The 26,243-nt window shown below is 41.8% G+C and overlaps 1 protein-coding gene across 14 annotated transcripts in view; it reads left to right on the forward strand.

Moving 5' to 3' along the window:
* The first annotated feature begins 1,940 nt into the window (after positions 1–1,940).
* The window catches only part of SNAP91 (synaptosome associated protein 91), a 63,491-nt gene continuing 39,188 nt past the window's right edge, over positions 1,941–26,243 (forward strand). For 13 of the 14 annotated variants that reach the window (XM_059842526.1, XM_059842529.1, XM_059842528.1 and 10 more), the window contains exons 1-6: positions 1,941–2,049; positions 2,684–2,843; positions 21,063–21,205; positions 22,274–22,349; positions 24,173–24,275; positions 25,826–25,919. In XM_059842526.1, the coding sequence (XP_059698509.1) occupies positions 2,714–2,843; positions 21,063–21,205; positions 22,274–22,349; positions 24,173–24,275; positions 25,826–25,919 (546 nt within the window). In that variant the 5' untranslated portion in view covers positions 1,941–2,049; positions 2,684–2,713. The remainder of the gene's footprint in view (positions 2,050–2,683; positions 2,844–21,062; positions 21,206–22,273; positions 22,350–24,172; positions 24,276–25,825; positions 25,920–26,243) is intronic. The other variant, XM_059842527.1, reaches the window with a different exon arrangement.

Here is a 26,243-nt window from a genome sequence, read left to right on the forward strand (position 1 = left end):
TTGAAAATGAGCCTGCTTGCAGGAAATAAAACCATTCTAAATTTCTGCTGTGAGAATCAATAAATTCCAAACCAGCTTGTGTAGTTGTTTTCTTTTTTCTTTTGTAATGTACCAGTTAAAAAGGAAGTTTCTCTTTTAAAGTCAAGCTGTTCTAAACTCCTGTCAGTATTACCAAGTTCAGAGTCACTCTTAATGCCAGTAATGGAACATGAAGTATTGTTAGATCCCAACTGTTTCTTTCCTCTGAAATCAATTGGGAGTATGACCCCAATAACTGATTGTGACGTACAGAGGAAAAATTGTTTGTGTGCCTCTGCTAGGACAGGCTTCTAGCTGCCCTAAATCATGTCATTAATGACAAATTCCTAGGCATTGAAGGTAACATTTCTGTGGTAACAAACAATTTCTAAGTATTACTAAAATTTGTCCATACTTGAACAGTCGACTATAGTAATGCTAAAGAGCACAGTATTATCTTTCTGTGCAGCTCCATGGTTTATTTATTTGCTACTCAATATGGAACAGAGCTGAGAAGCACGGACACATTCTCACTATTGGAATATGAGAGTCTCTCTTACCGAAATATTTAAAGCTTGCAGACCCCTAATGCTGATTGCTAACAGCAATATACACTTTACATCTTTTTTCGAAATTAAAATCCTCTCCATAATCAAACACTGTATTTGAGAAAAGCTTAGCATCTTGCAATCCAAAAATCTCTATCTGCTCTGCAAAAAAGGAGATTTAACCAATACTGACCATGTCCAAATCCGAACCTGTTTTCAGCGGTCCAAGGCACCATTTTACAGCTATTTTGAAAGAGATTTCCCACAAAAAAGCTACCTTGAACTTTTGAGCATTATTTTAACAGCATTCTCAAGCTTTCAGGCTACCTAGATTTTAAAATCTCCGTGTTGTTAGGTAAAAAAGAAAAAAAAAAAGAAAGAATGAAGTAGTAAAAAAGCTGCTGTTTCATACTGTCACAGACCACAATCCCTTGTCAGCTTTCTGCTCTTGGTATAACAAATGAAAATGGTGCCGTGTGTCTTTGTATGCAACCCAATTATCACTTGGTGTGCACAACTCTTCAATCCTGACTGTACGTAGTGTTTTCTCCAGCTAATTAATAACATGCACTGACATCGTCTTCTGAAATTTGTTCTACCGGCAGCTCGAAGTAATTGCTACCAGTGCCATTTCGTTTAGACCCCACCCACTTAAATCACTTTACTCCAAAACTAAGTTCAGCCAATTTATGGTAATATATGTACTCCACATTTCCCGATACTCCACGGATCACTTCGGTAGGCTTCAATTACACAATAAAATTGTAGCAATTCATCCTCCCGAATGTGGCTGGGTTGTAACCAAGACCTGTAGGGCACCTTAGATAACAGAGAGAAAACCCTGCTGGGGACATATTTCAGATGTTTTTGATCATAACAACATTCTGGAGAAATCTAGTCTATGTGAGGTTTTGGGATCCCTCAAGGCGCTATTTTAAGCGTTCGCGACAGGACCATGATGCAGACCGGGGAAGCATCAGTGGCTTCGGCTCTCCCGAGTCGCGGATCCCCACCGGGACAGCCCCGGCGTGGGAGCAGCTCTGGCCGTGCCCGCCGCCACCTCCGGGAAGCGGGATGCGGGTGGGGGAACGGGGTCACCTGACTGCGCCGGGCCACCGATCTGCGGCGGCAGCGGCAGCGCCGCTCGGCTCCGCTCCGCTCCGTCCCGCCCTCTGCACCGGGCTAGGGGGCGGCGCTGCTGCGGCAGTAGCGCGGGGATTAGGCTGCGGGAGGATTAAGCCGCCGGCTGGAAATAGCAGCGTCGGCTCCCGGGCGTGGACGCCCAGCGCATCCCCGGCGGCGGCGGCGGGAGGGGGCAGCCCGCCCGGCACCTGGGGCTACCGGGGCCGGGGGGACGGGGGGGGGCTGCTGCGCCGCGGGGCGCCTCGCCAGCGGGCCGGGCCGGGCAGCGGTCGCGGCGGGGGCCGGCAGTGCCCTCCCCGGAGCGGCGGCAGGAGGACGGGAGGGAAGGACGCGCTGACAGGTCGGCCGCTGGCGCTCGGTCCACGCCGCTGTCCCCCCGCGCCGGGATGCTGCATGGCGCTGGGCGCCGCCGCCGCCGCATCCAGCGGCGCCCCGCTTCCCGACTCGGGGGGGGTGGCGGGGGGGTGTCCCTGTCGGGGCCGGGGGTGGCGGTGGGGGGGGGAGGCACCGGGAGGGCAGAACATGGCGCAACGGTGCCATAATCTCCCACCGGGGAGGCGGCGGCGCGGGCGCTGCAGCGGGGCCGGGGCGCGGCGGAGGCTCCTCCGCGGGTCGGGCGCTGCCGAGGCAGGTGCGGGAGGGCTGCCTTCCCCCCATCCCGGCGGCTCGCACCGTATTTGTGTGCAGCCTCCTTCAGCTGCCGTCATTATTTCCCCTTCATCTGTTCCTCGCAACGCCTAAAATACCCTCCTTCCTGCCCCGGGCGGCTTCTAGCGAGGCAGAGGCTTACACAACGGGGCGGGGGGGCCGCGCCTCGGGAGGGGCCGGGCTGCCCGAGGGACCATTGTGCGTGTGGCGGGGCTGTGCGAGTGCCCGTGTGCGTGCGCCCCTGCCCGTGCGCGTCCGTGCCGTGCCTGCCCCCGGCCACAGACCCGGCATCTCCCCCTCCCCTCCCGTGTCTTTCGCCCCTGCAGAGCAGGCAGCAGCCAGCACGCCGTTCGAAGATGTCGGGTCAGACGCTGACAGATCGCATCGCAGCTGCTCAGTACAGCGTTACGGGATCGGCCGTAGCCAGAGCCGTCTGCAAAGCCACCACGCATGAAGTGATGGGGCCCAAGAAGAAGCACCTGGACTGTGAGCATCCCTTTTTGTTTCCCCAGCGAAGGCTGAGGAGCCTGCCCGCAGGGCACTTTAGAGGGCCTTTGAGCCGGCTGGCTGTCACGCTTGCTCTAATCCAGCTTGCAAAGCATGAGGGTGATGGGAAATCTCCAGGAGAGGATGAGTTATTATTGCATTTCTTCTCTTATTGCATAATACTGCTCTTTCGGCCATTTTTTTTCCTCATGACCCCTTGCCTTTTATCCAGAAGGACAGTGGAAAGAGTGCCTTATGGAGCAGGGGTTTGGAAAGAAGGGAGAGAATCAGACACCGGGCAAAATGGACACGCTCTTGCCACTGCCTCCTTTGGTCAGGATTAAGCTAGGATGAGATATACATAAATGATATTCCCCCAGCTGGCCACGCATCAGCATGAGTGGGGCCATCTCCACAGCACTGCATCTCCACTTCTGAGGATGTTTGGGTGATGGCATGCTTAAATGGCAAGGCACTGGGATAACACCGTGCTGTAGATTGGGACAACCTTAGGAGAGTTTTAGGGCTGTTGCTGAGGTCCCAAATATCAGACAGCAACTTTGTGAGCTGTCCAGTAGTTTGCATCAATGTTTTATTGAAGATGGCTGTCTGCTTTATCTCAGATTTTTGAAGTATTCTGGAGTGACATTAGCTAATTAAGGCACGAAGCAAGGCTGAGGCAAAACCTTTATTGGAAAACAATGAGCTAGTCATGTTTCATCCTGACAATTTCAACTGTCAGCCCCTGCTTGGAGACACCAAGTAGTAGAATGGTGAAAGAATTTGGTCGTGTGATGTTAATTGGCCTTGTCTGCCAGTAGTGTCTCTGTCCAGCATTGAACTTGGCAGATCAACAGCAGGTGTTAATATCTAAAACTAAGTGGGTTTCCCATGGTTTTTTTGGACATGGTAAGAAGTACATTCAAGTAAAGATCAGCAGGTTTTATACCAGGCAGTCTCTTGGCTGCTGGCCATTACTAAGTAATGCTGGTGCAGGTGCTTGTAAGTACAGTTCTGATGATGCAGTATTTGTTAAAAGGGGGTAGAATTACTTCTGGAAAATAATTCCAGGTTTCACTTCTAATGACTTTGTAGCTTACCCTTCAAGTGACAAATAGTAGGCTGGTCTTTCAGCTCTTGCACATGTGTCCAAGACATGCTGATGTAAGCAGCATTGATTGAAGACTCAATGGAGTCTAAACTGTTAAGTTTAGACTCCAGTGATAATTGGTCTTGCTATGATGTATTCTGTCATGTTTTCTTGTATATTTTAACAAATCATCTTGGTTATTGATGTCTCTTCTATGTTGTTATTTGGTGGCTGTCAACAATTTTAATCTTTTTTAAACACTTTTTAGGCTGTGTCTGGACTGTCCTACACAGACCTTATCTGTTACTAGAAGCTTTAGCTTAAAAAAAGCATAGCTCGTGTGTTTGAAAGCATGCTGTGTCTATGTGTCTCTGTGTTTCTGTGTGTATATACATGTATAAATAAAAGCACTATCTGGAATAGGCAGGATTGAAGTGAGGTAGGAGAAATCTACCAGTCTTATAGTAAGGACAGTAAAGGATTTGTGTTTGGATATAAGTGCTAATATTACTATTTAAGAAAGTGAGTGTACTGGAGACAGAAGCCAGTAGATTTCTACAGAATTTCTTACCTACCTGCGTGTCACACATGAAAGAGGAAAAAGAAGTTATAATTTCCTGGGAAGACATATGCCTGCTTTTTTTTGTTTTTGTTTTTGTTTTTCTTTTCTGTTTTGCAAGCTGTAAATAACAGTTCAGAGTTTAATTGGCTGGGTGCATTTCAAGTTGGATAAGTAGCATTTGAAGATGTGAAGAATGAAAGGTAAAACTTTCCAATGCCTTACAATAAGTTTTATATCAAGGTATGGAGGATTTAGACGGTTAAAAATTCGAGTTCCAGAGAGTGATGGTTGGAGTGATGCCTTCTGAGGAGCTGTAATTCTGGTATTAGCCTTGGGGTTCTGTGTCCTTAGGGAACCCCATAATTTTATTTGGTGTCTTAGAGGCCAGGTGTCAAGTCACACAACCTCTCTTCCACTGCCCTACTTAGCAACTGGGCTTTGTAAATTAAATTGAGAGATCAACTATTCAACATGGGTTAAGTAGTCCTTTAAGGATAGGATACAATGATGCCCATTCTCATATGTTTTCTGCAGAAGATAATAGTTACAGAGGGTTATAGGGAGATTATAGGTGACAAGGTGAAAGGTGGTGTGTAAGTAAGGGAGAAAATAACAGAATTAATGTCAGTGTAGAAAAGCTGAGTTCCTAAGTGTTTACTTTTGTGTGGTTTTCTGTACTTGTGATAGCTTTCAAATCCAGACTGTAATATAGACACTGCTGTCTTTTGGCATGGGCTCTCAGTGCTGGACAGGCTGGTCATGTGAAGGCGCACTAAAGTATCATTTGGTTGCTATCTTATGCTCTTTAACAGGATTTACCATTTTCTTGAACTCCAGATCTCCCACTAGTGAATTTTCAACAACTGCTGGAAGTAGTGCCAGATGGCATTAAATGAGCTTCTCAAGTCCCTGTGGTGGGAAAAGGAATGTAAATCTAGGATGCTCTGATGGTGTGGGACAGTTGAGCTCTGACCATTTTCGTCTTACAGAACCGTTGTCATCCAAAAGTTGTCTAAAAATCACCACAATTATATGGACTCCTCTCCCTCAGCTGATCAATGTTTTTTAGACAAATTATTATTCCTGTGAAGAATAGCAACAATGGGGAGTTAGCAACTTTGTGTTGATGCAGTGGGAAGGGCCATTGCAGTGGGTGAACGAGACATATGGGCTACATTAAGGATATATAAGCTGCTAATTCAAGTGGGAAGGCAATACTTGTGCACAGCAAAGGGGTTTGATTCTTAGAACTGTTCTGAAAGATGTGTTAAGGCTTCACCGAGGGTTTAATTGTGTGGGCCAAGTAAAAGGCTGCTTCCAGCCTCAAATGGGAATGACTCTGATGGTATCAACAGGGAGATGCGTTTGGAGAAGGGAAATAACATGACTGCCAAATGTGAAAACACATGATAGATGAGGGAAAAGTGGGTAGATCTCAATTCAGCTCTTTTTATAGGATCTCACTCAGAAACAGACCCTCAAGCTTTCATTTAGGGAAGTGAATTGGAAACCAGTGAGGTTGTTGCATGTGCAGGTGGTTGTAACAAGTTCCTGTTTGTGAAAATGATAGAAATGGCTGGGATTTTCCTTGACTTATTTTGCTGAGTGAATTGCTTTGCAACAGGAGGAAGTTCTGCAGTGTGTGTTCTGAAAAGACCACATGTGTCTCCTTACTTCTTCAAAATAATTCTCATAAGGTAGAGGACCTTCTCAGAAGCCTGATCAAGAGCTGGGAGATGTTTGTGAAAAGTCAAAACAAAGTAGATGAATATCAGGATTTGATTTTCTGTTGCTGTGGAGATGACCTGTGTATCTGCTGGAACTTATTCTCATCCCAACTCTAATTTTGCATATTTGCATGTTGCTGGCAAGCAGAGGCTCTAAAAAAGAAGGTTATAGTTTAATTCATGGTGCTAACTGAACTGCAGGGCTGCTGTCAGTATTTTGCTTGTACAGACACTTCTTTCCTGACATCTTCTACCTTTCTTCTGCAGTCTCTGGTGATCTAACAAGTTTGAATCACTTTGCTCTTTAGTGTTGAAATAGAAATGTCTGTTGACCAAAAGCAATGTGTTAAACTTTTTTGCCTAGGCTCAGTAAATATGATATTGCTGGGTCCCACAGGTTAGCCTTAGAAACCTCTGTCTTATTCCTGGGGAATGTCAGTCTCTGCTTTTTCGGAAAAGTTGGGGGTCATTGGAAGTACCTTGAGTGCCTAGAGTTCAGTGTCTGTTGACTCAGTGGGTTAAAGGATGAGATTAACTAGGATGTGTATATTTCAGAAGTTGTTTGCTGTTGAAGTGATCTGGGGAGCGTTCCAAGACTGTTGGCACTTGTGGCCCTTTCCTAGTGGGAGTAGTGCAGATGTACTGCATTGCTCTGCAGTCCAGGTGACTCTTGGACTCTACAGCTGTGGGACTACCTTCAAGAAATTTGCTAAGAACAGAATCCCTGTACACGCAGGGCTTAATCCTTCATATTTTACTAATGAAATTGCTTTTATGTCTCACTGTATCTTGTATTGCAGTAATTTGTCACAGTTTCTGTGTGTCAGAGAACTGACTTTGTTTAACTGTTACCACTGAAGATCAGCTGGAATACTGTGTCTTAGTTTTTGTGGTCATAGCTGGTGTGGATTTTATAGTGGGAACTCCTCTGTCACCCCATTGAATTGCTCTCATACCTGAAAAGAAAAACATCCAAGCAAGCAGTTATTGTCTTTAATTCTTTATTGGATGCTGGATTAGCACTTTTATTGTGTGTAAGGACTCATCATCAGTTTTCTGTTGAATGACTGTTTCTGTGGGCTTTTACCATGTCCTTTCCCAAAAGGGTATTGAGGACACACTTCATTTGTGTGTCCTCAGCATTTGCAGACCTTTGAATAGGAGTACAAATAAATGTCTGTCCTGGGTAAGATGAGGTAGTAAGAACACTTTTTAGATTAGTTGTTCTTGAGTATTAAAGTGATATTAACTTCGAATTCCCCCCCAGCCCCATACTGTTTTTAAGGCATGTGTAATACCAAGAGAAGGCTGCCCTAATCAAGCTAAGACTTGGCCAATTCTTCAAAATGTATTTGAATCAGGGTTGAAGTTTGAATTCATGTTAAGATCCAAATGTTGAAATATGGGCAGGATCACTTGATCCTGTGCATTTCAGCTGTTCTTTGTGTAAGTTGTCTTATGGTGCAATGCCTAAGAAAAGGAAGAGGGAAGATAAGGGAACAGGAAAATGAGTAGGCACTGTAATATTAAACTTTTTTTCGTGTAAGCGGTGTAACTTGATAAAGATTGACTAGTCCTGAGGCAGGTATTCTTAGTCTTTTTCAAGAGTAAGCAAGATCCTTAAAACATGTTTTGTCAAGGTCATGGATGACAAAATTCTGGGACAAGTCAGGTTTTTCTGTTGTACTGACTTCCATTGTAGACCTTGAGAATGGAGTAGCTTTTTATGAGATGGTCAGGATGGCAGTGTCCAGATAATGGTTTTAATCACCCCTATTTAGTAGTTGAGTATGTTTCATAATAATCTCATAGTGTTGCTCCCTTAGATCTTGGCAACAATTGAACATCTTCTAAATGACAACGACAAAAATCTGCAGGTTTGATTGATTTTCTGTGTTTTGATTTCATCTGTCTGATTTCCCAGCCTCACTCTTAAACCCTTTATCTTGTGTGCATGCTTTACATAGGGCTGTCACATACTGAGGAGTTCTGTGAAGTCTCCAAGAAAATGCTCTGTAGGTATGGTCAGTCCATGCTTCTGTGTCTCTGTCATGTGAAGAATCCTCTGAAGTACTTAAAAGTAGATGACAGCATAACTTTGAAGGGCATAAAGCATTTTGAATTCTTGCTGGACTAAGAAATTGGTAGCCAAAGAGGAGAATTTCCTGCTCTCACAGCTCTCACTTTTGAAGAAATAGTGTAGTAGAGGCACACTGTTTTTGGCATTTTCCTGCTGCTGCTCAAGATTCTTGAGACTACTTTGCTCTTCCTGCCCTGCTTACCTTCCCCCAGTGCTGGGTGTCCATGACAAGGTGTTGGCTGCGGGGCTGGCCTCCATGAGAAGAGACCAGGACGTGCTCTGTGCCAGACACAGCCAGCTCCACAGTGGATCTGCTGCAACACACAGCTGAGCCCATCCACAAAGTTTGTGGCACCTCAAAGAAAATGAACTTAAGAAAAAGCAGAAAATACGGAACAGACAGAGCAAGTGGGAAAAAGAAATGGCAGAGAGAACAGGAAAAAGAAATGGCAGAGAGAACATGAAGGTTAGAGGTGGAGCAGGAGGTACAGGATGCACTCCATGGTGCTGGAGCAGATATGCTCTGCAACATCTAGAAGAGACCCCTGTTCTCAGAAGTCACAGCTGCAGCATTTCCCAGTGCTGCTAAAACCTTGCCATGTGCATTGAGTTCACTCCCTGGCACTGAAGAAAACAAAGGGATAGACTTTCCTCAGTCAGCTGTGGACATACAGTATTGCTGAAGGAGCTGGCTCCAGTACTTGTGACGATGGGGAAAAATTGGGGTTGGAGTGATGACATTATATCCTTTCCCTGAGCCTTACCATAGCCTAAAGGTGGGTCCAATCAGTATCAAACAGTGCCCTTAAGTTACCATGCCCTTTTCCTTTTTTTGGAGCACAGATCAGGATGCTGGTAAGGGTGGAAAAGGACAAGTTATGTTGTGTGCTTTGGGTAAATACAGGAGCCTCACCAATGAGTGATAAACCTTGCACCTCCAAGCTTAAACACACGGCATGCAGATTAGTAATAGTGTTCTGGCTGGTTTGGAGGGAGAGGTTTCAAATACTGTGAAAACAAAAAAGCAAGGAGTAAAGCAAGCCAGGAAATCAGGGTCTGGATCTCATTGCAGGAGATAGAAAGAAAAAGGATGGCTCATCTGGCACAAGACTGAGCCCTGAACTCAGACTAAATGAGAAGATAGAAGAAGTCTTCCAGATAGCCTTGCAGGCAGTGATCTGTAGCGCAGGGTTTGCAGCAGTACTTCTGTTCCTCTGAGTCAGCAGTATCAGCAGGATTGCAATGTGAAGCCTCACTGGTGAGCTGATATTAGAGTATCCCGCCCCATCAGATTCACCAAGGCTGCTTGATTTTCCTTCTGCCCAAAATTTTGCTTGGATGAGAGGTGGTGGCTTAAATTAACCTGAATAAACCAGATGTTGGCAATTGCTGGAAGGCAATTGGAATACTTGGCAGAGGCCAGCTTGTCACTTTGCAGAGTATGGTAAGGTCTCCTTTTTCTGGAATCTTGCAAACCATATGCTGGACACTTAAAAGCATTCTTAATGCTTTTAATCTTGCTATTTTGGTCATGTTTTCTTCAGAGCTGGCTGAAAATACTGAAAATCAATACAAAACATATTTTGTTTGTGCTCGTAAAGCCTTCTCTTTAGGTTGTGAAACACATTTACTAAAGCAGTTGAGAGTTGTAGTTCACTAAGAGAGGGAGTATAGTGTACTATCTATCTGCACTAGCATCACAAGTGATGTTGGACATCAGCCTTGAAATAAATGTAGGTGGAAAATACTAGAACAGTATTTTCTGGCAAATGGGGCATTCACTGGGCATCACGGTTTAGTTGTAGGCACAGGAAATGACAGTGCACAATATTACCACTGACTTCTGGACCAGCCAAGTCTAAATACCTTTCTGTGTCTCTTTGCTGCCTAGGATAATGTGATCTCGTGCTTTGTTGTAGATTATATCTGCATCTTAACTTAGTTTAATGAAAGGGATTGGATGCTAAAAGGCCCTGATGTTATGCTAATGTTGTGTCTTTATGTAATTTTTACTCTGGCCATCTGAGCAGAGGCAGTATGTCAGTCAGTTGCCTTTCCTAGAGTCTGTTTTTTACTAGCTATTGATAAAACTCAAATGTGTTATGATGTTTTTTGTAGAGGGGATTTTGTGAGTAGATAGACATGATCATACTTGAGGACCACCAAACCCTTCCTCTCAGGATGTGTCTGCAGCTTGAGTCTGACTTGTGGCAATCAACTCCTTTTGGTTGTAAGCCAATAAGCAAAATTACCACAGGTAAAAAGCAAATTGGCTTTTTACAAACACTTCGGTGTTGCAATTGGGCCGCAGAGTTCTGACAAAACAGTTGAGCCATATGCTTTGACAAGGTTGCTTTACTGACTCAAAGAAGGAATAAAAAAGAAAACAGCCTTCTTTGCTCATTGTTTTTGAGTGTTTAGGAGACTAGGGTATGGCTGGGATGCAAAACACTGGTAAAGGTAGATTGGAGAGTTTGGTGTCCACTTGAGCTAAGATTGTTCTACCATGCACTTAAAGGACATGTCTTTTCAAGAAAGTGTCTTAAACTTTTCTGTCCTAAGAAGTGATACAAGGCTGTGGCTTGACTGCTGACAGTACAGTGCATCGCTTCAAAGTGACTCTTGGCTTTGCACGAGAGCAGATGACATGATGGCAGCAGGTGCTTCCATAGCAGATGGTCAGGGGTTAGCCTGCAGAGCCTGGCAGGCTCCTGGTGCCTCTGGCACAGTACTGTTATATATCTTAAATCACTCTGATACTTTACAGAATGTTCTAAAATGGTCCTCCACAGAAGTGAGAGAAAGACATGACTGCTTGAAGCATGAATAAAAGATGCTGACTTGTCGCCCACATTGTTTAAATGTATCCAGGTTTTCCAGTGTAGGGGAAGGTCCTCAGAGTAAGGCAGTGGTGGGAGATCCTGCCTCAGTGCAGGACGGCCCTGTGAGGGGCACGTCTCCAACATCACTGGGGAGACGACCTAGATGCACTTTGGGGGAGTTCAGACTGCTTTTCACAGGACTCTTCCTTCCACTGCTTGCTTCAGGCAGTGTAGGGCTTGTATGAAGGGGGCAAGCCAGCTGGCCTGTGTCCTGCCTCTGAAGGCTGCTGTTTCTCATTATATGCATAAAGGTCAAATATAGATTAAAACTTTATCTTATCATTGCATCTGTCTTTTAGCAGCTCTGGAGTTTTCAAATCCAACCTTTCCAAATGGAGACCTGGGTTTGGATCCTGTTGTGTGGCTCTGGAATCCAGAGTATGTTTATTGTGCTTGTAGCTCCTAATCTAAGTTTTATAGCTTCATCTAAATGTATTTATAGGAGAATATACATTCTAAGGGACAGCAAGCCAGAAGCAACTCACCATATTTAGTGTGCCAGTGTTTTGAAAACATGTACATTTTATTAGGAGTGATGTTCTGTTGCTGGCAAATGAAACAATGGTATTTTCGTATGTGAGCCTTACCTCCAACTTTCAGATCTGATCTTTCATTCCATGAAATGACTATGAAAGACTCTGCATTAGAGTTTTTCTGTTTTTGAGAAGTTGATTTAAACTTCAGATTGCTTCGTTGGTCGTGAATGGCAAGAGTGTAAACAAGCAAGGTTTGCTGTGTTTGTAATACGTGAGTTTAAAGAGCTGCTTCTTGTTCATCAGAAAGCTGGAAATTGCTTAGACAGTATTATGAGACCTTTCAAATATCATGCTCCATATCATGCTAAAGAGTTAAATTGACACTTCTGGGTGTTCCAGTATAGAGATCTGACTCTGCACAAAGCTTAGCTGCCTGGATATGAGCCTGTGTGATGGATTCCAAGTTCCTCACTCCTCAGTAGCTTGATAGGAGACTTCTACTGCCAGTGGCAAATGCATCATCCAGAGGCATTGGTGACTTCAAACTGTTGATGGCAACTTACTACTGTCAGGTGTTTTTTTAATGTTAGTAGTCCTTACTGCATCTTCTATCTCTCAGGTGGATGTTCCATTGAATTTAACATTTGGGGTTTTTTGCAACATCAAGAAATCTGCAGTATGTGAAAGGCTACCAGATCATGTTGAAGAGTCAAGTCTATTTGAAGTAGACTTCAGTGTTTTCAAGATTTTTGAGATTTTAACTCACCTGTCTGTGTGGCAGAAGAAAAGGAATATTGTTTAACTAATGCAGTACAAAGGAATTGAGCAGTTTAATATTTTACCTTTTGTTTGGTTTTGTTTTTCTTAGCAAGGAGAGGGTAAAGCTGTGCCTGTCATTTTGTTAAAAGGACAAGGCACGGCAATCACATACGAGGCAGCCATCTGGTTTTATGAACTCTTCTGCTTTATGGTAGATACACAGATACAAGAAAATGGATTGAAATGGTAGCAGCCACGTTAGAAAGTACTTGCTGCTTGGTTGGAGCTGCTTCAATGTGCTTCCAGGACGTCATACTGTTGCACTGGCTTGTGAAGAGCTTTGCCTTACTCTTGGTTTCTTTTTCCTACAGGTATGTTCATGTTTTCAACAGGGCTGCCTGCATGGTTGTGGGCATTTCATTTCTTGTTAAAAATTTCTGGTTGTGTCCTTATGGGGCATCCACTGATGAAAAAACTGGACTCAGAATAATCCTGCTGAGGGAGTAGTAAAAGCATGGACCATGGTCTGGATATTGAGTCAGATGTGACAGCTTCTGAGGCTGCCTGGTCAACTGATCTCTTTCTAGCACAAAGCCTGTAGCTAATTACGATGTCACTGAAGTTGTTTGCACGTTGTCTCATCCCCACTCAATTTTTTTTTTTTTTTTTTTTTGTTTTGTTTTGTTTTGTTTTTATTCCCAAAATATAACAGCTAAGTACTGGAGCTGGAACAGGCAGCTGGAACGGGCTTCTTGCAATATATTTTCAGTCTCATTCAGTTTTTTAGTGGATTGCAAATTGCTGTTCTGGGCAGAGTTGATAGTGTAGTGATAGTTTCACTTCTACAAGTTTATTAAAAACAGATGGTTTTCTGAGGAAAGGGGATAATTTGGGGATAGAATTCTTCTCAGACTGCAGCATGGCAACTGAAAGAGCTCAGGTACCATGCCTCAGCTGATTACCACTTTCTGCCAGATGTTTTTGGAGTGTAAAATCAGCCCAGCATGTAAAGGCTGATTAGGATTAGAAATTGCTGTAGTGCAGAGATTACAGGAAATGGCCCAGTGCTGTTGTGGCAAATGTGAAATCCTTGTGTGTCTGGTGTAGCTGTACTCTCTGCCTAAAAGCTGCGGTTGATCCTGTTGCTGATATTCCAGTGAGCTCCCAAGTGACAATAGTTATGAATTGATACAGCCAACAGGTAATGTTAGGGGTTGGTCACTTACATTGAAAAGATAATCACAGGCCACAGCTGGAATTCTGGTATCAGGCTGTGAATGTGCCTAATGTCAACAGGCAATTGACAATAGTAATTTAAGTAGACTTTATTGACTGTTACCCTTCTAAGCAATAATCTTGCAACTCCATAATGCCTTTAAAATTGCTTTGTTGTTTGCAGCAAGAGCCAAGATGCAAGGGAACTGTCACTTTAATGCTTGCATGGATGGAGAGAACAATTCCCTTAGAGGAAATTGAATAAGTGCTTTGAAGGCTCGGCAGAAGATTGGCTGGTGGTTCCAGTTTTGTCTCTAAATTAATGCTTATTTTGGTTAAGGCTTCCAGATTGGAAGTGCTGAAGGAAATGTCTTGTAGAATGAGGTCTGAGATTTGCCATGCGGGATAAAAGTTCCTTTTCATGCAAAGTTATTGGTCAAAACCTATTTATAACATTAGCAGGGCTTTTTCCATGCCTCTTCTTCCCTTAGAGTTTGGCATTTAAGAAGCCATATTACAATTGGATGGGGAATAGCATTTCTTCAAGACAACTGCTGTTATATTTTAATCTTACAACCATTGGTTGGTGTCCACCAAGTGCAAATGGATTTTTTCATATCTTAAACTATGAAGATCTATGCAAAAAAAGGCACTGCAATAATGATTTGTGACTCAGCTCTTACTTCCAGTAGATTAATAAAAGAGAGAAGTGGCACATTTAGCTCCAGCATTATGTAGTGTTTCATATCTAGTTAAGCAGAAATGCTTAATTCTTGTATTTGAGCAGAAAAATGCATGTTTCTGTTGAGCTAGTTGTGGAGCAGAATTTGTGTGGAAAGATGGTTGGAAGTGAATTCTGTGGGTGAGAGGAAAAGATCATTAAAGCTGTGATTTCTCATCTTTCTTCTACTTTGCTGAACTTGTATCATTGCCTGAGATGGATTCTTTGACATTCAAAGTGAGTGAATTCTGTACAAACGAGGTTCAAGACTGAGCTTCTTACGACTTTGGACAGGGAGAAGATTCCAAGCTTGATAACTAATACTTTTCCTATAGTGAAGATGCTTTAAAAAGCTGTGGTAGCTGTAGTGGAGAAGAAAGCAGGCAGAATTCTTGGACCATGGGGCCTTCCCCCCTTTTTTTGGTGTTCTGGCTTTGTATGTGTGAGGCTAAAAAGGTGCTTTCCATAGTATGTTTCTACTAGAATGCTTGTGTAGCCTATCTTCTGTTATTCTAGGTATGTAATTCCTGACTAAAGATGAAACTTTTATTCTTCTGAACTGGTTGCATCATGGGTGTCAGCAAGGTCTCAGACTTTGTTCATAAAATAATATATATTTTATATTAATATCTATAACATATATTAATCACTAATTAATTTGCAGTCTTAAAGACTATACTTGAAACCTCAATGACTGCTTCTTAACACTTCATTGTGTTGAAGTATTTGTCCTTTGTGTTGAAGTTGTGTTCTAAGTATTTGTCCTCACAGGAGTCTGAGCTTCTGCAGCTGGCCTGAATGTCAGTTCTACTGCTCTCCTTGACAGAACTGCAAAGTAAACATTGAAGGGAGTGCACACTGTTCTGCCCAGTGCACAGAGGCAGAGCTCTTAGTTCTGGGAACTTTTATGTAAAAAATATTCATAGTTCATGAAACTTGAAGGAACTGCTTAAAGCAAGATTAGAGTTTTTTTTTTACCACAGTGTAATCACATTTCCCCCCCCATCATTAATACTTAGAGAGACAGCTGCTGTAGTTGCATGCTTTTAGATCCAGTAGAAGACCATCTGATGGTTGGCTTTTATTTCCTGTTTCCAAGAGAGCTGAACCTGAACCTCTCAGGAGGAAAAGCCATACATATAAATAATTAAGTGCAACATAACTGATGTAACACTGCTAATGAGCTGGGGTGATTTTTGCAGATGACTTAAAGCCAAATATCTTGCCTTGATATGTTGGTTAAGGAGGGGTGCAAACCATATGGAAGTATGTCAGAATAAAATCCAGCAGTGGGTATGGGCAGTAGATTTTTCACTCTGTTTCAAAAGAGGTATTTGATAATATAGGAGGTGGTGCACTGTTGTATTTAAAAACGAGAAGTGAGGTATTAAGATTAATTAAAATCTAAGACTAATTAAAATCTCAGGTTGAGAAATTGGAGGCTACTTCAAGAGAAATTTGCTAGTATGCAGTCATTTACCGTGTCTCTCTGCAGACCCTTCATGTGATTGGTAGGTTCTGCAAAACACTTAATATTTTGGGTAGTACAATATGCCTGTGAGTAGGCAGAGAGGAAGAAATACCATATAAAAGCTTGTCTTGGTCTGGGGTGCTGTTGTGTGGTTCAAAGACTGATTGTTGTGACCTCTCAAACTTCAGGATCTGCAGCAAGTATTTGTCCTCACGAGAGTCTGAGATTTATTTTGGAAGTAGGAGGTATTTGAAGTAAGGCTGGAGAGAGGAGGTAGCACTCCCAAGAGCTACAGCAGCACTATTGGGAGTGTAAAGTACCTGGAGAGCACATGCTCAGTGGAAGATTGTCTTTAGGTTTGCTGAGTTGGCATAGGCATGGAAGTTCCAAGGCACTATCTGAAAGTTGCTGGACTTTGATATAAGGTAGGCTTGCTGGCATCAAGGTGAGATAGAGCAACCCTTGAGGAAGACTTTTGGGGAGGAAGGAGGAGAAACATGCACTGCTCTTGGGATCATTGTTACAAGCTAGATCAAGATGTGTGTTTGTATAGACAGGGCAAGCTGGAAGTGAAAAGAAAAAGTAACAAATTATAACCTCAGAAATGAATTCCAAACTCTTTTTCCATTCAGCTGCCTGATAAAAAGACAACAATATTCAAATTAGCTGATGTTCTTTCTTATGAGCAATTGTTGCAGAAGCAGAAACTGGTAAGTTTGTTCTGCTTTCTGATACTGCTTTGTGGTCAGGTTTCTGTAGACGGGGAAGTTCAGCTCTTGCATTGGTTAGCACAGTGCTCCAGTAGCTTCCTAATACAGTTCTGTCTTGCAGGGGAAGGACTCTGCTCCTACTTGCCTACTTAATTTTCTTAGTTGATGCTTGTAAACTCTTACTCTGAGCTGCTTCTTTATGTTCTTGACTAGCTTGGATTTGGAACAATCCTGTGTTTCCTTTTCAATAGGTTCAAGGCATTATTTAAATACTTATACGTGAGGAAAAAACCTCCTGAAGACTATTGTAGCATTTGAGTAGTAGTGAGGAAGGGCTGTAAGGAGGTTACTGCTGGAGAGATTTGGCAAAGTTTAGGAACTGAATGTATGACACAGCTCAGATGCTGAGGCAGCTTGTGTGTTAATTCAGTCTGGAATGACAGCTGCTCTTAAGTTGGCACTGATATTTCTCTGATCAGAGAGGTCTTTGCTCTGCTGCTGTTTCTCTGCATACTGAAATGTAAATTGTGAATAATTAATCATGAACTGGGAAATCCCAGGTCTGCTTATTAGAGAATTTTGGGGGGAGGGGGTGGGGCAGGAGGGCCAAAGCAAAACAGGAAAAAAACCCTGCCCAGATTCAGAATACCATCTGGAAAAGTAAAGGTAAAGAGTTTCTTTAAAGTATTGTATGATCTCTCTCATTAAGAAAAAAAAGAAGAACTAGAAACTAGTTTTTAATGAGACAGAATCTGAAATTCTGAAACCTTTGAAGCATTCTTACTGTTCCCTTTTTTACCTTATGAACTTAACAAACACTAAAGCTAGTCCCACCCTTTGAACCCTTTACCATTCTTGCTCTCTTTGGCAGGTTTGCCTTTTTATTAATGGAGGTGTTAATTAGGGAAGAGAAGCAAACCTAGAGTATAATTAAGTTGCAGTTGTCTTAAGTTAGGGTGAAAAAATTGGCCTGTCCAAGAGCTTAAAGACTGTGGTTTAGATTTATGTTATGGTGTCAGAGAATTGATAACCATTTATTTCTTCTACTGCATTGATTTTCCATCTCAAAGCTTAACTAGAAAAAGTATATTGAAATAAAATTATATTTTTTAAAAAAAATCTCTAATTGGAGAAGTCTTTAAAATAGCAACTATCAAAATGTGAAGAGAGGAAGTAGGAGAAATCACAGATTGTGATTTGGCAGTTGTGATTTAGTCCCACAGTAAACAAATGGGTTCAAATAAAGCATATATAGGTCTTCATTTTCCAATTAGTTCACTTCTGTGAAATTTGTGGTAGAAGCACTTGCTGCTGCTGCAGTACAATTCTGATCTCTGACTGTGCTTGTAGTTTGTGTTTGGGTTTGGTGTCTGGGTTTGGGGATTAGCTCTCAGGGTACTGGATGCCTGCAGTAGCAGGAGCTTCTTCAGGAAGGTACCTTTAATCCTTGTTTACTCTACTTGTGTGTGCCCCAAATGGAATCAACTTTGCAGGATTGCTTCATATGTTTTCTGTTGGGTTGTTCTTCATCTGTTACTTCTTAAAATTACCTATTTTGTATTAGCAAACGTACCTGTGACTTCCTTGGAAGACTAATCTTTATTGTCTCTTGTCCACCCAGCAAATGTCTGAATCTGTCTATTTTGAAAATGTGGTTTCTAGATTTTTTTCCTGCATATGATTTATTTTTCCTTGTATCTGTTCTTCCGTACCACATTAAAGAAAAATTAATTTTTCCAACTCTTATTTTAAAATTTAGCTTTGCCACCAAACTCTGCTGCTCAGTTTTGTAAAGTTAGCTGTGCTGGTGCTTCATTCCAGATGCTGATGGTTGCTGGTTAAGCTGAGACTCTGTGATACTAGGAAAAGAAACCCAGGAAATTTGAATACCTTATCTTTGTGGTGTGACTAAATAGGAAACAGCTCTGCAAGAATTATTCCCCCACCCCCAATCTCATTTTTCTGGCCTCAGATGACAAGTGACATCTTCATGCTTGGTTTAATTCTTTTCTGTGCACTGAAAGTAGTAGACTTAATTTTAATCATGCCTCTCTATTTTGCACACTATAATTACTCATGTCCTAAAACATTCCGAGCTGCAGACTGAGATGCTGTACCCTGCAGCAGTTTGGAGAGGAGGCAGAAATGACTGAGTGACTTCAGAAGCAGTGCTGTGGCATCATGTAGCAGTGCCTTGTTGTCTCCATTGCCAGCATTTCTGTGGATGGGCTGCTCTGGGGTTTCACTATCTAAAGTGCACCAGTACACAATTTATACAATTTATAGCATCACTCTTTCACAGAAATCTACATACTGAAGCCCAAGACTGAAAGCTGACAAATTTGATGCATTTCCTTATATGAATAAGACAAATGTTGTCACCTGCAGTAAAATCTCAGAGAGGGGTAAACAGTGAGTAAGCCACTTGTGACTTGCTTCTAGGCTTTTACAAACCACTGTCATCTGTAATGCATTAATCAGCAGTACAGAATAAAAGATCATTGGTCTGTTTGGATCAAGGAGAATTCTTGGAGCTCTGTGATCTTGAACTGCTGTCATTCAATAGCATGGCTTTGCTATTATAATACTTTGTCTGCAGAACTGCCTCCTTCAAGGGTAGTATTACTGAGATTAGAGCAGTAAACACATTTCAGGAGGTGTTCTGCAAAAAACTTCCATCTTCCATAACCAAGACAACAAAATGCCATGACAACATACATTTTCAATTCAAACTTGGCAAATGGATCACATAATTTTTGTCTCCTGTATCATCCCAGAAAATCATTCCCCTGCTCTGAAACTGAGGACAACTTGCAGCTTTTATGCCCATACAATAGACAATTTTGTATGCAGGCAAGCAGTATGGTTTTCCCAAGCTTGTGACTCTGAGCTAGAGATCTCTTGGATCTTAAATAAACAAAGTCTTTGTAATAGAAGGTAAAAAACACATACAGATTACATGCCAGGAATTTAAAAAAGACACCAACCAACCAACCAACCAAACAAAAAAACCCTGAACTTTTGAATGCTCCTGGTACAGCATCGTGGATTTCTGTGCACACCAGGTGGGTCTCAGTTGCTGATGTGACTCACTGATCTATTTAGACAGATTTGTCCTCTGGACTTTTTCTGTCCTGCAAAGGCAGAATCAGTAGGTGAATTCTGAGCCTTGACCTTCCACTCTTGGCAACATTTATGCTCTCCATTGCTTGGGATTATGTAGGGGAGGGAAAGGAAGTTTGCCAAGTGAATTGGAGTCCTATAGACTCAGATAGTTTAGGTGTCCCAGGAGCAGTCACAAAATATCCTGTCTGCTTTTGAGGTAGAATATCTGTCATGACTGAGTGACTTGAACAGTTGGAGGAAAATTTCTACTGTAGAGATAGGGAAGAAATTATTAACAATGATTCCTCTGAGGGAAAGTAAAAGATGAGTATTTTAATTTCAGATAATGCTTAGTCTAGTAGTTAAACTTTTAAACTTTTTTGCTTAGCTCTTCCAGTTTTAAGCCTCGGCCCTACAGTTAGATCTGTTTTTTGTGCTCTTTGTGTTGCACGAAGTTGTCTCCTTGAGTCTTGCTAGGGCTGTGTCTGGCATCACAGAGGTTTTGGGCATGCAGTTGCAGTGTGCAGTTTCCAGCTGTGTCTCAAAAATAGGTGATAGCTTGTGGAAGGTAATTGCTGGCTGCCTAACTGGAGTCGGTAGGTAACAGGGAATGTAGTAAATCACAGATCCTGTGGAATATAGAGGAGAGTGGAAAACTTGCTGCCCCACTGTTTGTGATTTACTGCTTACCTTAATTTCATGCACTCTTCTGTGCCAGTTTACATATTCTTAATGTACAGGACACCAAGATATATGCTATCATTTTTCCCTGAGACAATCTAATGTCTTATTTCTTCTGTGTTAGGTGTAGTTGCTTCAGTATAAACTAATGTCATTCCTTGTGTTCTTTCTTGCTCTTGAGGAGGTCTTAATGCACTTTTCTGCTTTCTGGGTCTGTAGAAGCTCTAGGAGGTGTGCTGGAGCTTGCTGATTAAAGCAACCTCTGGGATGACAGAGTATCTGTTTCTGGCGATGCCTCTTTTTGCTGATGTGACTGGGTTCAGTGTGCTTGACATGTTACCTGTAATTGAAGAATTCAGTCGTGCTTATTTCTCTAACCCAGAGGTAATGATCTGTGACAATTAACTCAAAATCCTGCGAGCAGTAAAGTCACAAGATGTTGTGCACCCTAACTTCATCTGGGATAAAGATGGAGAAATGTTTGGTCATAGCTTGGAAGACTGTTGTTGTTGAAAGACTAAGACCACTGTTGCTATCAGCATGTACTGGTATAATCTCAGTTTGGGTTTTTTGTTGTTGTTGTTGTTTTGGTTTCTTTTTTTTGAATATGGAATGTAAGCACTGAACTTCCTGTTTGTCACAACCACGGCCTGCAGCCTGGTGGTCTGAGAACTTGCCCACGCTGCAAACTTTTTATCACACTTGTAGCACCTAACACCTACCTTTTGTCTCTCTTACAGACTTGATCCAAGCAACCAATGAAACAAACGTGAACATCCCTCAGATGGCCGATACGCTTTTTGAGCGAGCAACGAATAGTAGCTGGGTGGTCGTATTCAAAGCCTTAGTCACCACACACCACCTAATGGTCCATGGCAATGAGGTAAGTGTCAGCAGCTCCCTCAAGGCCACTGAGTTGGCACTGAACACACTCCAAGCCAAAAGTGTTAGTAGTGCAGAGGTATCTTGTCTGAACCAGAAATGACCTGAGAACGAAGGGCAAGAATGATTCTTGGTGAAGAGAAAACTTACTGTTAGCAGCAGAGTTGGACTCTTATCTGTCTTTCCATTTACAAAACCGTAACATAAGAACAAGATGCAGCCTGTGCCAAGAGGCTGACAATTTATGCACTGAATGTAAAAACAGCCACACAGGATCAAATACTACCTGAGAATTTTTGACTAAGGTCAAATGTGATGTTTTGGCATGTGTAAACTGCCATCCAAATAGTTGCCTTCTCTGCACAGGTGTTAAAATCTTCCTAGAGCTGTAAATTTGGCTTGATAGCCTTTTAGATCAAGTTATCCTTATCCTTGCTTTTTATTGACCTGTATGGACAGGTATGTGTGCATACAAAGACAGCACATTTAGAGAACTTCAGTATGACTGTGTAACAATTCTTCCCTTGCCTGTATATAAAGTATTTTCATGCAATGAACTTCTCACAGTGTAAATTCTTACTCCTATTTTCCCATTCCAAGTTTTGGTCAGTGTTCTCATCTGATTTCTCTAACTGTTTCAGGCTGTAAGTCCCTGTGTTTGATGAGGGGCTTTGCTTGTTATTAAAACAGGCCCTCAGCTTGGCTGAAACTGAGGGCTTCTGGATTGAGAAGACTGGGACTAGCCTGGATATGTTCTTTGTTAGCAGATAAACCTTGAGCTCCCTCAAATCCCTGAGAATTTAACATTTTTTTTATTGCTCTTCTTGCAATATATTTTGTGTTTTGCACATAATATATTTTTTATCTATACAGTAGAATATTTACTAGAGATTCTGACTAAAAGTAGTTAATCTGAATGAACAGAACGTTTTGGGGAAGGTGTTGCAGGCTGAGACAAAAATCAGTTTTTTCATGATGTATGCTGAAAGTAGACTTGGTAATCTTGCTGGTAGAAGGTACAAAGCCTTCAGATACAGCGTGTGATAAGAAAAATAACTTTGTGTTTCAGAGATTTATTCAGTACCTGGCATCTAGAAACACATTGTTCAATCTCAGCAATTTTCTGGACAAAAGTGGATCTCATGGTAAGCCAACTCATGTATATAATCTTAACAAGATTTTTAAATAAGATACTATTGTTAATTTTCTCCTTAATTCATAAAATATAAATAAGACAAAAATATGCTACTGAAGCCTTTTTATGAGTACCTAATAAATACAGGAGCACAAATGGACTGCTGAAAAACTTCAGAACAATATTTCTGGTTTCCTGCAATATTTTTACTCCAAAGGTGAAACTGTACAAATGCTTTAAGTGCTGGTTGAAATCTGGGCTGGGTCAGCTATCTCCTTAACTCCTATGGGTGTTAAAAGTTGAAATTGATAACTTTCCATTTGGTTTTTTGGGTTTTACTCAGTCTTAAATAGTAATTTGGTTGCTTGGGGACACTGTGCTTTTTAGGCATGATCTGTAACTTCTTAATGGTAGGGCTATTGGCACCAGAAGAACTAGTTGGTTTTGATTTGATTTGAGTAATGAATTTAGAAAGTCTAGGCAGAAATTAGGGACTCTTTCCCACTGAATCTTACAAAGCCTGCTTTTCTACTTTTCCCTCTGGAATTATTAGAGAATTTTCCTGTGCCCCCAATTAACAGAAGAAAAGCTTGTTTCATGGTAGCTCTACCAGAAAAAAGGGAAAATATAATTCTTCAGCTGTCAGAGAATATTTGTAAATTGTATGCAGACTACAGACATGCTACAATAATGGGCAGATTCAAAGCAATGCCACATTATTTCATCTCTTGATGTAGACATGTGACACCAAAAACAACTTTAGCATCTTTTAGATATGGTAACAGAAAGAACAAAGCTAAACAAATACTGAGTGTGCTCATCTAAGCTAAACATGATATATGTGTGTGTGTGTATATATATATATATATATATGTATATGCTCAAAGACACTGGTGTTTGGCAGCAATTAATTCTGTTAAATGCATTCATTTGTGCTCTTCACTGCTTTCTTAAAACTTAGATTTCCATTTCATAGATAATGCACAGTGTAGCATAGATAATGAGACATCAGATTTGGTAGTGTTATGCTTGAGTTGGCAGGGGTACTTAATGATGGGAGATATTAAAGGAAAATATAGTCAGTGACTAAACTGAGGGGTGTGGATTGTTAGAAAGGTAGCAAAAAGGGGCCTAAATTGAAGAGGAAGATGACTTGCCTTCTGCACACATTTCTGTGACTTAGAGGATAGGCTGTAATACTAACTGCTCAGGTGTCATAGGCTTGAAAGTCACTGAAGTTTGAGGCCCCTTGTACAGTATTAAGTGCCTTGAATGTTTCTGGTGTAACAGATCAAGGAAGGCAGTAATCTCTGTGAATGTCATCCTGATTTCTTTGTTCTGGTACACCAAGTCAGGGGGGGTTTGAAGGTCCATGTAAGAGTCAAAGTGGCTAACATACATGAAACATCAAGAGTGTTTAAGTTGAACTTGAGTTTTGTCCTGGAAGTCATGTACCAAGTTCAAGTTCAGTAAAACCTTTTTGTTAAATTGGTATTTTCCCCCTGTTAATAGAAAGGTAACTTTTTGGCCACCAAGTAATGTTACCCCATAACTATGTGGGGGCCTCTAGCAGGTTTCCCCTGGAACCATGCTACTGGTGTATTGTATGAATCTGTTGGAAACAGAACAGTGGTAGATTGTTTTGGTGTACCACTACTGATTTTTCTTCAGAAGCTTGAAGATGTCTTGTGATACCTGTTCTGTATGTGAAATTGCACAGTATAAGACAAATCACTTAATCTTGGGGTCTGTTGGCTGTATCTTGTCGTTTACTAAAGAACTTCTGAAAAAGCATGAAAATGAAATGTAAAATGTGAATTTTTTTTTTTGCAGGTTATGACATGTCCACGTTTATAAGGCGTTATAGTAGATATTTGAATGAAAAAGCATTTTCCTACAGACAAATGGCATTTGACTTTGCAAGAGTGAAGAAGGGGTAAGCAAAGTTTAGATATGTAAATTAATAAGGTTGTCTGACCCATGAAATTCTTATTTGTGGCATTACACTTAGTTTTAGTTTGTCAGTAACTCGTTGTTACGTGCTTTGTGTAGCTACAATGAAAAACCTTATTTTTAAAGTACTCCTCATTGGTTAAAGATTGCCCAAAGAGGAGAGGAAAGACTGGGTAGTAAGACAAATATTGAAGACCAAAGTAAGGTGCCTTGTGAAACTGGAGCCTTTAGTGCTAGATTTAAATCTAACCCTAATTAAATATTGCTGCAGTGAGGCTGTGTTTAGGATTTGGAGAAGGAAACACTCTGAAGCTATGTTTAGGGCGTTTCATTATTCTCCAGACAGTGAAGTGAACACCTGAAGTTATTAGCAGGCAACAGAGCAAACAGTTATAAACTAAATAGAATAAGGTGGTAAACTGCTGGCTTTATTTCCCACAAGAACTGTGTTAAAAAAAAAGTTGACCCAGCACAGAGTAGTGTGTTGGTATTTTGGAGGACATTTTTCTGGTCTCTGACTCGTCTAACTGGGACTTTAAGGGCTCTAGATGCTCTCTTGAAGCACTGTTGACACAGCATGTGGCTTAACACCCCCTGAAGGTGCAGCTTGATGGAGTGCATACTAAAGATGCTCCTGCTGATCATGAATTGCATACAGGATCCTTGTGGCAGTTCTGGTGTGTTCTGCAGCTTGGGATTCTGACCTGTTAATGCAGGCATCACTACCAGACTGTTCTCTCCTGCTTCTCAAACAGCCAGGAAGTCTAGGGTCTACCATGGTAGCTTTGCTGTGTAGCTGGAAGCCATTCCCTTAGTGGGGACCGTAAAAGTTCACTCTTGAACACTTGATGTTAAATAAAGTTTGGGCTGCTGGGGATCCTACTGTTCCCGCCTTGCTCTAAATTCCTGGAAAATCTTGCTGTGCCTGTTATTTCTGGTGCTCAGAGCAAGGTGCTGCCTTAGAATATAGCATAAAATAAGTAAGAATAGTGCTATGCATTTCCAGTCTGCATATATATACACCTGTCTGCAGGCCAGAACAGGGCAATACATAATGATGGTTGTGCAGGTTTGTCATAATCAGAGATAAAAAGGACCATGCTTGATGACTGCTATAAGACTATGGATGACACTAGAGGAATGCTACACATCCATGGACATGTCAGCAATGAGCTGTCATTAGTTATTCATAACAAACTGTGCACAAAGTATATCAGTTCTCTAGGTACTTCTGTGTATTTCTAGTTAGTCATTTAAGCTCCCAGTGTCATCTTTCCATAATGAGATCAATCTCTTGCATTCATCACTCTAACACAAAACCTTTCCTCATTTGCTGTCAGGAAGGGTGGCTGGATAAAGGATTTTTCATACCAGCTCTCACAATGACATGAGAAGCTGGAGAATCAGACTGTGGTTTTGAAATGGTTTGAAATGAGTTATAGGTGTTTCAAGCGTAAATTTTAGACAACAGATCAGTTTGGGGGAAGGGAGAGGGGAAACAGCATGGCTTCTAATCTCTATTCCCTCTTGCAGAGCTGAAGGTGTAATGAGAACAATGGCTCCTGAAAAACTGCTGAAGAGTATGCCAATATTACAGGAACAAATTGATGCACTACTTGAATTTGATGTATGTATTGAAACTGACACAGTATTAACACTGGGCAGTGACTTAAAAATGATGCATTGTAGTGAACACCTTTCACCTTGTAGGTAATGCTTTACTCATCATCCCTTAGTGAGGGGCAAAAAATCCCCTTTCCGTGTCCCACTGAGGTATCGTGGCCAAGGATGGCCCTTGCCCATACACATGAAATGTAAAGATTGCACTTTTGGGAAGAACTTGGAGTGTCATCTTCTGCATCAATGAGGGGGAAGAAATGGACAAAGCAAGGAGACTGAGCACAATTTTCTGTTTCTTGGCTACCAATTTCTTTTGGGAGGAGGAAAAACC

The sequence above is a fragment of the Haemorhous mexicanus genome, chromosome 3 (assembly GCF_027477595.1).
Source record: "Haemorhous mexicanus isolate bHaeMex1 chromosome 3, bHaeMex1.pri, whole genome shotgun sequence".
Classification (NCBI taxonomy): domain Eukaryota; kingdom Metazoa; phylum Chordata; class Aves; order Passeriformes; family Fringillidae; genus Haemorhous; species Haemorhous mexicanus.